Genomic DNA, 16,676 nt, shown 5'->3' on the forward strand with positions numbered 1-16,676 from the left:
TAAAGATATAAGATTAGTGTATAGGGCATTTGAATGATTACATTATTTAATATTTTATAGCAGAAAATAATTTTCCCCAAGGATTGTATGTTCAGGTACATAAAGCAGCTGTCAGGACTTTCCTAGTAAATTGATATGTTTCTCCTCTTTCAAGTAGTTTGCCAGCCTCTTCTCCTATACATTGGTGCTATCTATTACTCAGTTCATTTAATGCAGTATTTTCAGTAGATTCTCTTACTAATTTTGTAATAGTTTTATAAAACTTTTTATTTTTGTGAAATCTTTTAGTTGAAATTTCTTATGTTGTTTGATTCACTGAGAATTTGTTCATTTTTGTATCTTTAAAGAATCTCTCAGCCGTAACAGATCTTGAAAACAGTGTTTTCAAGAACAAAATATGTAAATATATTGATTTTTTTAAAAAAATCTTTCTTTGTTAGCCTAGTAAGCTTTTAATGAAAAGATGTGATCCCCCCCATGGATAACAGTTAATTTGCTTGTCTATTTGCATATGCTCAGTAGCAATACAAATTTAGCAATATATATTCCCAAATATTCCCCATGCACTGATCATAACCCAACCTGGAGAGGGAGGGAGAACTTACTGTTTGCACTCTGTTGTCACCTTCAAGGTCTGGTCATTTGAATAGGCAGCAGCCTATAGAGACTTCACCAAATGCTTTATTGGTTCCAAGACACAGGGCGACAGCTGTTGGTTGATTGAACCAACTGTGCAAATAAAAAAAGTCCCCAAAACTGAAAAAAGTGGGAAGAGAAGAATGAGGACATGTGGTTGATAGTGGAATCTGCCTGTCAGAGGAGTGGAATTTGAACCTGGATAAATAATGTTGACAGAAGGTTGGGGAAAGGAGTTATGCTACCCAAGGATTGCACTTGGTGCAAATATGAAGGAGAATTTGTGTCCAGAAGAGCATATTCTCTATGAAATCTTGAATAAAACACACAATTTTTTTGTGTCCCTGTTACTCTAAAGTCAGAAAATATAAAATGTGGGAACAAAGAAAGTGTTTAATTCCCCAGTATGATATAGTCAATAACGAGGCTAAGGTACAAGTGCTGCATTACCTTAAGAGAATTTGCAGAGGCCATGTGGTGATTTTTAAAGTTCAAGCTTTATTTGTGGTTCATCAAATGTTAATGTCATCTCACGTAATTGGAAGCTGGGGGATGGAAGTTGCAGTTGGAATTTCCTTGTGTTTCAGCTTGATTCAGAGGCAAGCATAAGGGTGTTGAAGCATGTTTGCAAAGACATCCGTGATCTGTGCGTTTCCTTTCTGCCTTTGCTTTTTGTGATGGTAGAATTTCCAAAGAGCAAATTGTTAATGTTTAGTAACGACTATGGGAACTCGTGTCTTTCTGATCTTTTCAGAGAGATACAAAAGCTGATGCAAAGATACAAAATATCTGTTCAAAAAGAGGGGAGTTCACGTAGTCATTAATTATTTTGAGTAATTGGTTCTCTTGAGAGATCTTCCTCTCATTTAGACTTTCAGTCTTCTTTATTAAATGATTCCAACCAAATACTTGCTTATTCAGTGTCAGAAATTTACAGTGCCGTTAACAAAGATCATATATTTCCTGGAAGGGATTTTTAAAGATTTTGTTAATATTAAGATAACAAGCAGCTCCTTGTGACAGATTCAAGTTTTTCTGGTACAAAGTATATCAGAGGGCTCACTGAGACTTTAACTTCTTGCACAACTCTTCAAAAACTAACATGATACGTGACTTTTTAGAGCGTTGGATACATGTTGGTTGGAGCACTGGAGCTAAAGGAGGACTAAGTCTGCTTGTTTTCAAAATAGATAATTTTGTTGAAACTAATATAAGCATAATAGAAGGCAGTACAAATGTTTTATCATCAGAAATGCTGCCTTCCCAACAGGAAAAAATAAAGTAGTTATGTGTTTGTCTTTTGCAATAAATTGTAATGATATATTTTTGAATTTGTATGTGCATTTACTGTTTATAGGAGATGTGAGGTACACTCAGAGGTAGGAGAGTAGATTAAAAAGCAATCTCATATTCTTGGGAACTTCTACTTTCTGACCAGAGGTTCTTGGCAACATTTGTATGTGAAATATTAAACTGAATTTACTGTCTCTATTCATAGGTAAAAGTAGGAAGTGTTTGCTGTGAATTATTTGCTGTTTGATTTGGTTAACCTTTTAGGAATATTGATTTAGAATCTTAGTCATAGTGTTTGGAATTTTTATTTACATTTTAGAACTTTTAAATTAGATCTGAGCTGTTGTTTTCTTCTATGCCTCTGACATACTTTAAGGTGTGTAAGATCACCTTGCCTCTTTATTAAGAGATTTTTGGCATGAGAAATACTAGCTTACAAAATTCTTTTCAGTGTGTTTGGCCTTCCTCTCCATCTGTAAATAGTGCTTATTTCTACACAACATTGTTCATCTTTGCTAGAGTTGTAGAAGTTGGCTTTGTCAGCTGATTTTCTGTGGATGCAATAGAAGCTGTAGTACATTTATTTGAGGAACAATCGCTCTTTCTTTTATTCTGTAGGTACCTGAAGTGCTCACCCCATCACTTACGTTCCAGATGGGAAATGATGGCCAGGAGCAGAAAAGCAGAAAGCTGTTAAACCTACTCTTAGATTATAGTCACTTTTAAGAAATTTGAGAGCTATTCCAGTGTTAAATTTAACTATTCTTAGTCCTGAACTACAGTGAATTTGAGGAGATGAAAACTGTTCAGATGAGTTAATCAAAACAGTTTAAGAAGGTGCTGCTTACTGACTGAAGGTGTGAGTGTGGGTTTCTCATGCAGATCAACGTGGAATAAAATAGGAAAGTTGAAAACACTCTTAAAAGTAGCTTGAATTCATCTATTTGACTTAATACTGAAGTAGAGGTGAGGAGCTAATGACAAGATCATTAGTACTAGTAACAGTTAAGAGGCTTAACAGAGCATGTAAAATCACCTGTAATCAGTAAGCTCACTGGCCTGTACAGACACATCCCTACTGCTATGTACATCACTTGTCAGAGGTGGAAATGCAAGGTTCCTTTCGCCCTAAGCAAGTTGCTTTTTCAATTTGTTTAATTGTTTTATTGTACATTTATACATTTTCATACTTGCTTGTAATTATATTAAGAGTTGCAGATTTAGGAGTAAGTCTCAGCCAGACCTGAAAGCAGAACCAACTGAAATGTACTTGCTCTGCTCGCTTAATCCAGCTGAATATCTGAGTACGTTTGTCATTTTATACATCCATTCTGATTTCAAAATGGCTTCTTTTGGAATTTTTGTACCTGTGGAGGGCAGGGAAAGTTTTATGAGGGTTTTTTGTTTGTTTGTTTGTTTTTTTGCTATGAATGTAAGAATTCATTATTTGTGTTCAACCTTTTTTTTTTTTTCCAATTTTCTTTTTTTTCTTTTTTTTTTTTTTTCTTCTTAATATACTGCTAAATTATTTTGCACAATGTTACATTGGGAAGGTTGCCAATATCATCTGTTCCAGATCTTGATGTGAGTTTGTGGGAAACCTCTAAATGCATCAGTTTTCTCTCCCATACAATAAATGAATCCAGTAGGATTTTAGATATGATCATGTAACACGTATTTTGTACATAACCCACAAAATAGACCAAAGTCACTCAGTCAGTAACTCAGGAAGTGGTCTCCAGTTTACATTGTATCATATAACGTTCTCTTTGTCTAAGGTGAAAGTATCCATAATTATGTGCATTATATACAAATAACATGTGTTACATGTCTTAACTAATAATTTATGTTGTGTAAATAGCTCTTTCATTCTATAAGAACCAGGCACACTGAGTTGTTGGCTAATTTTCTTAAAGAAGAAAATTGATTTCTTCTTCTCAGTAGTGTCTCTTGGGTTGTTGTGGAGATGCTTTTATTAGCACAGAGTAATATAAATCAGAAGTGTCCTGGCTGTAGAATTACATTAGGTCTTGTAACTTACTTGGAATTAGAGAACTCAGTAATCCAGGCAAACAGCCTAGCTTTGCTTTTGTGTTATAGAAAAAGTGTCTTGACTATCTGATTATATATTTTGGATGACATTGAAGGGCCTGGAGGAGTACTTGTTAAAACAAACAATTTCAAATGTTGGAAACAAACCCAAATCTAGTACAAAAGAATTCAGACTGTATGTCTGGTGAAAAAACAGACTCTATACATTGCGTCTCTTAGGAGAAAATAGATACCTCCAATTGATTTACAGATGCCCCTGAAAAATAGTATTTCCAGTTGCTGCAAAACAGCAAGTGGGAGGGAAGGATGGTTTTGTTTTAAATTTAGATATAGTTGAAAAGGAAATAAAATCAAATATTTCAGATTTCCTACAGGCTGGAAATTCTGATAAGGCATTTCAGGAACACCCAGTGTTGCTCTTTCGAAAACGAAATACGTTCCCTGATGCCTGTGTTTGCTGTGATGCACTTGTCTGTCTCATTGCTAGAAGTTTCTCCTAGCATCTACATTGTGTTGGCAACATGTTATTTTGACTTCCATTTTCCTTTTAAACCCTTGGAGTAAGCTCTTTAGTTCAAAGTGTTTATTTGGCGTAGAACCATAGGTGGTCCTAACACCAAAAGGTTTCTTGAAGTTCTCCAGCTCAACAAGGATGTGCTCGGAGCTGGAGCTGGGTCAGCAGCTCAGAAGCAGGATTTTCAGACTTACAGCTCAACAGCAGAGGTTCTGGGGGAGTTTTGACATGAAAGTCTCTCAGAAGTGGGGAGCTTAAACACATCGCCTCCAGAAAGGGCTGTGTTCTTCTGAGACCTGTGGTTGTTGGACACTCCTGCAGAGAGACCTCCCCAGGAGACCTAGAGAGTGTCAGACATCTTTCAGAATAAAGTACTGTCCAATTTATCTAGCTCTTTGGAAATTCTGCTTCAAATAGAACGGTACTAAAACTGTGTAGCATAGACCTTCAGGCAGGCTGCTGCAGGGCTGAGGCTCTGGAACATGACATGTTCCAGTATTTGGTCAATCCAGATTTATGTCACTGTCATAGTCCCAGTAAAGAAAGCCATCCCATGCAGGCATCCTTTAGTCCCAGAACACTATGCTCTGAGATTCTGTAGAAGTTCACTGGAACAGGGCCTTGGATTTAACAGAGTTAATAAAAAAACAGGAGATTCCAATGTAAAAAACTTTGAGGTATTTTCCTCCAGTCTTATTTTGCCAAATAACTGAATTGTTTTCTCCAAGTGTCTTTGCCTTTGGATGATTCTTTAGAAGCACCAGTTTCTAATCCAGAGGCTTATCCTGCTGCAGTTCTGTCCAATTACCTTTAAAAGTAACAGAGTTCTATACTATTGGACTTAGTCTTACTGTGCTTAGGAACACTGTTGGCAGCTCGTAAAAAAGAAGGAACAGGGTGTTATGTTCTCTTGTAGGTTTGTTCCAGAGAAGAGAAAGACCTTGAGTCCACAGGCAGAAACTTGATTGGCAGTATAGTTCCACCAGACCTGCTATTCACTGAACCAAATTTGAGTGGCTCTGAAATAGCATTAATTGATAGCAAATAGCAATTCAACTTCTATGAACAGAGGGAAAAGGGAGAAATGTCTTATGAAGGGAAGGTTTGCCCATCTCTCCTGATGCAAGCTGATAACTACCGTTTGGACCCTGAAAATACAGTCCCCATTCTGCTCGTTTAAACTTGAGCATAAAAACTGCCTTTTCTTTGCCTTTGCTATGTATGGGAACCATTGAATTCATTTTACTAATAAATCAGGAAATTTTACAACAAACCAGGCCATTTAAAGAGAATAAATCAAATGGAAACGTATTTGCTGGAGTTATTTAATCTGAATCTTCTTGTCCCTGTAGCCTGACTTTAAAAGATATTTCCTAATTGACTTGTCAAAGATAATTTCAGTCTGTAGCCACATTCGTATTAATCCCAGTCTATGTACCTGAGATAAGTAGCGAGGACATCAGTGAGAAGTCCTGCCTGTTCGAATCCATCTGACTCTGCATATACTGATCTAATTGTTGAAGGCTATTAACATATGATTTGGTTTTCGGGATTGTCCTTGTTGAAAATGTCCGGTTCTAGAGTTCTAGAGTAAAACCACTGCATTAGAAGTGATTTTTAGGAATTTTCATGCACACTTCTGCTTTTCTTTTTTCTTCTTTTAAAGAGATTTAACTTTTTTTCATATTTTTACTTCTCTTGTCAGTTCTGCTTCAGTTTTTTTAAAAACCAACTTAATTTTTTTTTTAGACTGAATGGATTTTTGTATCATTAAATTTTCCCATAATTAAAAGTATCATATGCACAGTATGTTCATTTCTATTTAATAATTAATCTTGCTATTTTGTTGTAAATGTAGTTTTGCAGTCATTATAGTATCTGTAAAGTATTTGTGTGTGAGTGAAGCGTCTTTCCTGACCCTTTTTCTTACAGGCTCATGAGGCAACTCTTGAGGCGAGGGCCAGCCCAGAGCTGAGTGATCGCATGCAGCAGCTGGAGCGGGAGGTAACGAGGTATCGGGAGGAGTCAAGTAAGGCTCAAGCTGAAGTGGATCGTCTTCTGGAAATCTTGAAGGAGATGGAAAATGAGAAGAATGATAAAGATAAGAAAATTGCAGAATTGGAGAGGTAAGGGTGATATAAAGTCACCGGAGTTAGAAGAGTGCTTCCTAAAGTTAGAGATAACATTCCATTTTTCTTATCTTGGAAACCTTGCTATGTCTATTTTGGGAAAGCTTTTTGGTGGTTTTCTGCTTCAGAACTTAGTTTTAGTAGAATGTAAGTAAGAAAGTGTCTTACTATCTGCTTTCTTTACCTGCTGAAAAGCAGAACTGATACAGACAGAACTTGAAGGTTTGAGCTGTAAGGGAATGGAAGTGGTAGGAAAATTTGCAAACACTGTATTTTATTCAGACAACATGATTTGGTTGTTTTTGTTTAGTAAATACCTCAGGTATGGTTATCCCTAAAAAATTGAACACCAAAAAAAGGACTTTTTGGAACTTTTGGTACTAGTTACTCAGGTTCTTCTGATAAATAACACTGAAATTCTTTGTAGTGGTGTAGACACTGGTAAGCTTTATCTAATGTAAAGCTGAATGGATAGATTTGCTTTTCTCCAAACCAGGTGTGATTTTCCATCTTTCTGTTGGATACAGGGTGTTTGGATATTTTTCTAGACTTCAGTGTCCCAGACAAGAATGGTAGTCTCTGACAATTCCACAACATTTGTATCACAATCCAAAATTACTCATCTTGGGAAAGACCTGAAATAGATTCTGTTATCTGCCTCTTCGCTGTGGTCAAAGGAGTTCCTAAGCAGAAATATCTGTATATTTTTTGTGTGTTTTTTCAGTGTTCGTGATAAAGAATAATTTAGAAAAGTAAATTTAGTTATTCACATTTGCCTTGTGCTAGTATAGGCTTTCTCACTTTTTTTATTCTATTTCTGTTTAACTACTCTGCATTTAGTGTCAAAGAGATGAGGGAACTGAGTTGAGGGTACTTCAGATTCTTTATTATGGCATTGGTGATTGTTCACTGACTTAATGAATTCCTCTGAATTATTTTGAAAATTATTTTTTCAGTTGTGCTTACAGAAAGTCTATCTTTAGAGATCTGATTTTGTTTTCACTGTGTTCAGAGAAAGAATATTCAAGGAGGTCCAAATACATCTTTTATTTTCAGCAGCATCTGCTGCACTTCTTCATTTTTCTTCCTGCATCATGTGCAAGAAAATCTCAATGACAAATCCTCTGGAAAAAAAGACTCTGGATTTGATGACTAACCTCATAGAAATAGCTTGTGCTGTGATGAAAATACTGTACTGAGTGGCTTTACTTATCTGTATTTTTTGGTAGAATGAATTATTGTTTTCTTGAAAGTGACAGAGCAGTTCAACTTGTCAGCTAGATTTTTTCTCTTTATGTGGTTGTAAGCAGCATCCTTTTAGTTTTCAGTTGTTATTTTGTTTAAACAAACTTCTCTACAGCTGTGGTATAAGCCAACCAAATATGAACATAATGGCCTCTCTAGCAATCTTACCTTTTTTCTAAGCAGTGCAACTTTCATTGCATACCATATGTCATGTACTCAGCAGATCATTTGGACAATATAGTGATAGAGAAGATGCATTAAATATAGACTGGAATAAAGTTAAATAGTGTCTCCAAGTCTTATTTTTCTGCAGGACTCTGCATGCCTTTACTCATCTTAAATGTGGAGTTCACCTCATCATCATATTAGGACAAAGCAACTACGAGGTCAAGCCAGCAAACTTCTAATAAAATAAATGTGTCCTTAGTGCCTTATGAAGAGATTACTGTCTAGGAAAGGCAAGTTAATATTAATATTAATCATTCATGAGAATGGAATGGCAGGAAGAGAATTTTCTTGTTCACATTTTTAATGTGTATGAATTTTTAAAATTACATTAGCATTCAAAAATTCCAGTTGAGATTGGGGCTTGCAGTGTTTAACACTGAATAAACATGTATAAATGGCCTATAATAAAAAGAGAAAGTGTTTTCTATATAGTCTACAATGTAATGATAAAAAATGAAGAGCAACGAAGATGGACCTTTTTCTCATTTACAGATAAAAATCACTGGAACCCAGTCTTCAGAGAGTTAGGAACTTTTTCTTTGAAAAGAGAAAATTCTAAAGATCAGCAAAGCAATTACTGAGTTTTCCATATTAGAGCGATAGTTTCTTACTATTTATCAGTTACAGGCCAAACTTTAAATACATCAGTGACAGCATAAACTGGAAATCATCCCCTAAGAACTTCATGGAATACTTTCACTATTCAGTTCTACCCATTCCTTCCAACCAAATGATCTTCGCTCTTATTAAAAAAAAGTAGCATGAGTGTCTCTCTTCTCTTTTTTAGCTCATTTTCTCTTCTACCAGTACTGAGATAGAATAGAATATTAACTTTGTTTCTAGTAATTCAGATAGGTCTTTCAGCTATGTCAGAAAGGAGACTACTTTTGTTATTGTGTGATTTATTGCAGTCAAGTAAATAGTAATAAAAAAAAATCTGAGAATAATCATGTTCTTTAACCTCTAGAAGAGGGAATGGAAGACATCCTCAGATCTGGAGACCTAAAGTGCATAGTGTGGCAAAGTAGCAGTACCTGATACTATTTTTCAGGTGAAAGTGCAGTATGATCTTAATACCAGAAAAATTATTCAAGATTTCAGATACTTTGGAATGATTTCTCATTTTCTGAATAATTACTGAACTTTCTACTTGGCCGTAGTTCTCTTTAGCTGCTCCCACACACTGCTGTTCTCAGAAAGCTTACTTTCTTCTTCTCAGTTTTTACATTAAGCAGAGGTTTTAGTATACCTATTAAATCCATAGGTTGGACCTGGTTTTTTTTATCTTACTTGTTTATAAAGTATTCTTTCATGCCAACCAGATCCATCCAGGCCTGTTCTATAGCTACAGTCTTGGTTTCTTGAAAAAAATAGGTAACATTGCCTTGTAAGAACTCTTCCTAAACTGTGGTTTATGCAGACTAAGCTAGAAATCATCTTGACTTCTAATACTTCTACAGCTGTTCAAACTCTTTTGTGTGAAAAAGAATTTAAACCTAAATGCTTGCAGAAGCATTTGTCAGGAAGCTAAAAATAATGTAGCTGTGTCTGTTAAGGTGTACCGTGTAAAGCAAAATAAGAAGATATAAGTCACATTCAGAGAAAAATTATACTAATGAAAATGAAATTTTTCAAATGAGTGTGTTTCTCTGGAGTTTATCTTCATGCTGTTTCTATGTGAGAACTAGACCAGGAGGTTAAGAGAAACAGTAACATGGTTTTGTCCACTGAAGAGAAGTAATGAGTCACCTATTAGGAGGTATGTACAGTGAAACAGAAGGAGAAAAGATAGGAGGAGAGGAAGATGAGAAGGAAAGCAGAAAACTGGTTGTAAACCTTTTCAATCTGCCTTTAGTTTAGATTAAAAAAAAAAAAAAAAGAGATGGAGAGAGAAATGCTTTGCTCTTTTGCTGTTTAGTGGGTGGGAGATATTGTTTTTCAGCTGTGAGTGGGAGGAAAGATTTCCAAAAATAATGTATTAAATTTGGTGCATGCTGTGCAAAAGTTTGAAAAATATTCTTGAGTCAACATCATATTTAGAGCACAACTTCGTTCATTTATACTCTCTGTGGTCAGGATTTTGGTTTTTTTTAAGGGGAGGTGGGCCATAAATTCCCATTTCTTCTATGGGTGAACAGTCCTAAAAGTTTTGGTTTTGTCCCAGTTGTGGTGGTGTTAAGGTTTTGTAGCTGTCTGGTTATTCACTTTCTTTCTAATTAACTGTTTGCTTTTTTATTGCCATTCCACAGTCTCCCGTTTCTCCGTAACTTTTCATTTTGTGTCTTTTTTTTCCTTCCTCACTTTTTCTTTCCGTTCACACTGTCACGTCGCGGTTCCATGAGTTGTTTTGTTTTGTACGTGCGGGGTTTTTTTTGACTATGCCTTTTCTCAGAAAGCACGCCTCCCGCAAATTGCACCCTCCCTACCAGGTGTCGGTCCCCGCACCGCAACACGTAGGGGGGTTTGTGTGGGACTTCCTGGGAAAGTGAGTGCTCTGTAAGGCTACTGTTTGTACAGGGTGGAATGTCACTGCTGGCTGCTGCTGCTGCTGCTGCTGCTGTTTGGGGCTGCTGCAATTACGCTTTTTTTTCTTAGATTAAACAGGAACTAGTTATGTCAAGTACAAGCTCTAACAGTCTCTGTGTTCAAGTCCTGCCACGGTGGTTATGACCACAGACCAAAGCAGGGCTGCTGCTCTTCTCCCTGTTTTAAACTCTGCAGAAGCTGGTGCTTTTCAGTCTGCTGTGTTTTATCTTTGGCTCGAATCTCTGCTATCAGTTCTTCCAAAACGAACTAAAACTCAAGTGCTCTAAAACATGTCATTGATAGAGGTCAGTATTGCCTCATTCTTGGGTTTTGTTGCAATTACTGTCCTGAAGAGAGAGAAGAAAAAAAGAGAGAGAGAAATAAAAAAAGATTGCTCTAATCATCTCGGATATGAGCATCACAGCCTTCAGATGTGTAATTTACACACATGTATTTGTGTGTGTATACAGTTCTGCAATTAAGAAGTGGCTGAATGTGCTTGAGAGGTAACAGTAAACATGTATGTTTGTGTTGTTTTGGAAGTAAGCGTTGAGTGAGTATATATGAAAGTCCTTCTTTCAGTTACAGATTTCAAATTGATTTTAATTTGGCATGCTTGCTATATTGTATAAGTACTCCATGTAAGCACATAGGACTCCACCATTTTTTTCCTGAAGGAAACTATTTGACTGAAGACTAAAGGGGGACAGTGCCTAGCTCTGAAATTCCAGCAGTCCCATTAATGACAGCTGGAGATTATGACTTTTAAGGGGCAGATTTTGTTAAGTTTTTCTAGAAAGAATTAAAAGATGCCCTATTCAAGAGGAAACCTTCAGACTTTTGATGTGTAGGTGCCAAAGGATACCCTTATCTTGTTTATTTTTGCTCAACAGAGAATAAAGTGTTTAAAAATTTAGAGTGATCCAGAAGATATGATGAACAGTGGAAGGAAGTATCTTTATCTATAAGGCAGCAAAGTGTTTGTGTAGGAGTCTGTGGAAGGTAGAGGGGGAAGAAATTAGCTGGATGTTGCATCAACTTTGTGGTTTTCTAGACTTGTATCAAGGAAACTGTACTAGCAAGTTGTGCCCTAAGCTTACCTCAAGTCAACAAGTTGAAGTTGGAGTGCATATTTTCAAACCAATGCTCATATCTTGTAGTAATTGTCCTTGCTTTTCAAGCTGGATGCAATTTTAAAGAATTTTAAAAGAAAATTAATAAGTAAGAACCACATCAGGGCAGGTAAGTAATTTAAAGTGAAAAAGATGTTGTCAAATTAAAGAACAGAAAGATATTTAGGAAGTCATAATAATTACAGTTAACATAGAACTTGAGAGATTGTGTGACTATAATTCTATATTATAATATGGTAAAGTCCTTCAAAAATAATATGAACTCTGACTCAGGTTAAGGAAAACTGAAATAAGTAAATATCACTTTAAAATATTCTAATCCATTTGGGACCTTAAATTGTAAAAACAAATTGAGTATTCTTATATCTTAATTGCATGAATTTACGACAAAATTTGCTGTTGTTCATAACTATATTTTTAGATTCATGCATATGCATATGCAGCTTGATTTTTTTCTCTCAATTTTGACTCTCTTAATCCATCTTCTTCAAAGTACAAAGATTTTTAGCTGATTCTCCTCAAAAAAAAACCCCACTGGATTAAGTGGATTTTAAGATTCCAAGTTTAATCACTTAAAATTCAGGACATTTCAAATTGAAGATTGCCATATAATGTTACTTCACCTCTTTAGTGTGCTTATGCATCATAGTAAAGTGATACAGTTTTTAATGACACAAACACATTTTTCCCCCAAGAATGCTGCTTTTCGTGTGTGAAGTACATAGCTGAAATTGTCCCTGCAAAAAAAACAGGATGAGGTTGACACCTGTCATGAGAAATTTCAGCAGTATCTGTTAATATTTGGCGAGCAACTGAGAACAAAGTCTTGTAATGGAAATAAGTGGTTGGGCCCATAAATAGTCCCAGTCCATCAGAGAGCACACAAATCTAGTGAATGTAAGGAGTTTATATCATTTCCATGTTTGGAAATGAAGAAGTCATTTCTTTCCTTTTAGTCTTGTTTTGTCTTCATACGAAATGAACATTAGATCTGAAGTCCCATGTGGAGTTTCACTGGAGAAAAAAATAATTCCTTTTATGTCATCCTAATGCTCTAAATATATAAGAATATAAGTCATAGGCGCTTTTAGTCATAGATACTTAACTTCAGATGTTTGAAAGTATTCTGTTTTTTCAGAAGGAATTGTCTGCTTTTTGAAAGTCAACCTTTGTTAAGGTGCCTGAAGATCAATGCTGAAACTCCCCAGTCACTTTTGAAACCTACTTCTAAGAAAAGGCAAGCGACACACTGCCAGTAACTGCAAATCCATCTGTAGAGAGAGTCAGATAAAAAGAACATCAGAATGATTTTATGGGGACTCCTCAATTCATCCTCGCATTTTTCGTGTAACGGATATTCTATTCTCCGTTTGTTCTTTATTTAGTTGTCCTTTATTTCCCATTCACTTTTTGAAGAAACTGAAACCTTGTGTTATGGCAGAAACAGCTGTTCTATTAAACACAATCACAGAACCCCGAATAGTCTAGCCTTTGGCATGTTGAGGAAGTCAGGACTGGTGCTGGGTGTGGCTGAATGAGATTGCTGAAGTACCTCATCACTGAACCTCCTAAGCCTAAGCACTTGACCCCGTGTTACTGCCATGGTCCAGTGGGCAGGAGCGACACTTTCCAGCAGAGTGATTTGTCTCTGTAGAACTTATTACAGACCATATCCTCTGTTACATTCAACAATGGACTGAAAGCATTGGTTTATCTGCTCGTCCAATACTAATACTGAACACAGCACTCAAAGTGCAGCCCCGCTGGTGCTGAGTACAGAGGAACGATCACCTCCCCGCTCCCACTGGCTGCGCTATTTCTGATCCAAGCCAGGATACCATTGGCCTTCTTGCCCACCTGGGCACACTGTTGGCTCATGATCGGCCAGCTGTCAACTAACACCCCCAGACTCTTCTTCTTCTCATACAGCTTTCCATCCACTCTGCCCCAACCTGTAGCATTGCATGGGGCTGCTGTGACCAAAGTGCAGGACTCAGAACTTGGTCTTGCTAAAGCTCATACAATTGGTCTTAAGATAAATACTTACGAGTAGTGAGAAGCACCCATTGTGAGCTGGCTTCTTACAGCTTTCCTGTAACATTAAAGTTCTGTTTGCTTTTATCGTTATGTCATGGTGGTTATCAATCATTCTCTCTCCTGCACAAAGCTGTAATGAATATAGGAGTTGTCATCTGATGATTTATACTCTGCCTGCATTGGACCAATGATGGGTTTTATTTAGCAAATATCTCCTGACACAACTGCTAGATCAGTGGAGTGTAAGAACTGTGATATAAGTAAAATAATTAGAAAATCAGAGGAGAAAAGACTTTGTAAATAATGACCTCTATTTGCATATCAGGGTTTAATTTCTTACCTGACTTGGCTCTACCTCTTTAAAAACTGTCTTGCATTATTTCAGTCAAGATCTATAAGCAACATGGGGGTACCCATACTCACAATACTAGTATGTTAAGAGGAAAAAAAATAAAAAATCTTTTTTGTACAATTGCTACAGTGAAAGTGTTAGATCCTGACGTAGTCTTGGAGTACAGTAAGAACAAAAAGGACATCACCACTATGTCAGTGAAGTAATATTAGTGTTCAGTTAGATTACATTTGTGCTCTCAGGCCCAGACACCAACCTTCTCTCTGTCCCTTTCATCTAAGTTTCTGCTGAAGAGAAATTATAAGACCAGCCATCGTTCTTCTTTACAAAGGAAAGCTTGCAGAAGTGGTGAAACATAAATGGCTTTTCTATTTCCAAATTGACACAACGAACATCAGGCGTATATTCTTTGCTGTCAGACTACTTTGAAGGAAATACAAAATAGTAATCACTCACTGCCAAGCAAGTAGAATTCAAAGATTGACTAGAAATCATTACATAAATGTCTTCCTAAGGGTTTTTGAGGTTAACGTAGCAGGCTCATTCGGCTCTCTATAATATACAAGCATGAGGAAAAATTATAGTTGGAATAATCAACAGCTTTTCAAATGTATATATTAATTAAAATACTGAAGTATTCACACCTCACCACCTTTTGGTCCACACCTGGAAATCAGATTTAAACTGGCTTTACCTTTAGAATTAATCAAGTAGCATCTTAAAGGAAAATAGATTTCCCCGTGACTACCATCAGATGTTAGTGCTGTGTTGTCTCCCTGTGTGGTTGTTGCATCAGAGTACACAGTTAATGGGGCTGGGCAGAAGAGCTGCTGCTGGATCTTGTAAGGAATGCTGCGAGTGTGTGTTCCTGCTCGGAGAGAAATAGTGCCAACTGAAAGTGTCCTTTTGCTGTGTCATGAACGTGGCCTACTCTGCCTCGGGTTCTGCTTGCTTGTGCTGCTTCTGTGGGGCAGGCACTTGCTATGCTGATCAATTTCACTGATTCGGCCCCTGCATGGGGGCTGCTGCATCTGGTCTGCAGCACATCGCCCTTCACTTTCCCAATAGATTGCTGGCATCTGCAGCTGTCTGCCTCATTTTGAGTGCCAGTGCACGTCTGGATTTTTTTCTAATTGTAATATGCTTTCAAATGCAACTGTCATATTCCTCATTTCTGTTTGGATACATATTGCTATTATCCTAAAATCCCAAATTTCATGTTTTGAGCCTTTATAAAAGAGCACGAAAAAGGGACTAGTGGTTGTACAAAGTGCATTTTTTCTCAGAAATATTTATTCCAAGACTGTACCTTTTAATGCCAGTTGAAGGAAAAGTATGGTTCATTCAAATTTTGTAGAGCTATCCTGAATTTTATCCCATACCTTTTTTCCACTGATATTTTGAAGAAACAATATGGTAATATCATCACAATATAAAAAGGATCCCTGAGACACAAAATGAGGGTTCTTAAACTTTCATAATCTGGATTCAATAACAGCTATAGAAAGAGACAATGAAACCTTTTTTCCTTCCCTCTTTAGTCCCACATGTAGCCAAGCCATTTTTTTCAAATTTTTGTTCCCTTTTGTTGGATTTATTGGAGCAGCCATAATTCTGCAGTTCAGCCTAGAGAGCGTAATCTTGGATTTCAGTCAGAATTGTTACAGTTATACCATGTTCTATATGAATTAACTGAGGCCTCTGGAACATTATGGCTTACTTCAAGATTAAACATCTAGTATGTGGCGTTTGGCATTTTGCAAGTCTCATCTTTCCTGAAATCTCCCAATAGCACAACCTTTTCAACAATGACCCTGGGAGAACCTGGTTTGAGAATATGAATTTAAAAGCCGAAGAAATGCATCTTTACAACAGCTTACTTGTTATAGACTAACAGTACGCTTTTCAGCTCTACCTCACTTTGAAACTGCTGCTTGTACAAATTCAATACCTTACATTGCTGTTTGTAAAATTTATGCCAGAGGTAAGGGCCTTAAATCTCATTTACATGGTTCCTTAATAATAAGAGTAGTAAAGTATATAGCAGTTAGACTGTATTATCGAACTATTTTCTCTAGACAATAACCTACCTTTAGGCCTTTATAGAATGCAACCTTGCCATGGATGTAGTACAAGATGTGTTGTAGGAGCCAAATTGAACTTCTGGGCAACAGGACATTTACTTTTCCTATCTTATGTTGACTGAAAAAGAATAAAATTTTAAATTGGATGGAAAAGATCTGTATGGCTCTTTGTTGTGTTACGTTTCTGTTATCAGTGAAATTGACAGCAGATGCTATCAAATGATATTGAAAATATATGAAAAGAAGCAATAATGAACCTATGGGACCTCATGCTGAACAGGGAACTCCAGCATTTTGCTATTTTGCTTTGGTCCGTCCTGCTATAGAAAAATGTTGGAGAGAACTGTCAAAGATACGCCTATTTGGTCATTATTGTTTTTAGATTGCACCATATGTGGGAGAGTTGAAATTGAGCACTGTAGAAATAAGAGGCAGATGTGGGTTTTT

At 36.6% G+C, this 16,676-nt stretch overlaps 1 protein-coding gene across 8 annotated transcripts in view; it reads left to right on the plus strand.

The window, feature by feature from the left end:
• ERC1 (ELKS/RAB6-interacting/CAST family member 1) overlaps nucleotides 1-16,676 on the plus strand; it is a 293,295-nt gene that overhangs the window by 122,039 nt on the left and 154,580 nt on the right. For all 8 annotated transcript variants that reach the window (XM_085229906.1, XM_085229899.1, XM_085229922.1 and 5 more), the window contains one exon: nucleotides 6,428-6,621. In XM_085229906.1, coding sequence (XP_085086032.1) covers nucleotides 6,428-6,621 — 194 coding nt within the window. The remainder of the gene's footprint in view (nucleotides 1-6,427; nucleotides 6,622-16,676) is intronic.

This window comes from Meleagris gallopavo, chromosome 1 (assembly GCF_905368555.1).
Source record: "Meleagris gallopavo chromosome 1, MGAL_WU_HG_1.1, whole genome shotgun sequence".
NCBI classification, from domain to species: domain Eukaryota; kingdom Metazoa; phylum Chordata; class Aves; order Galliformes; family Phasianidae; genus Meleagris; species Meleagris gallopavo.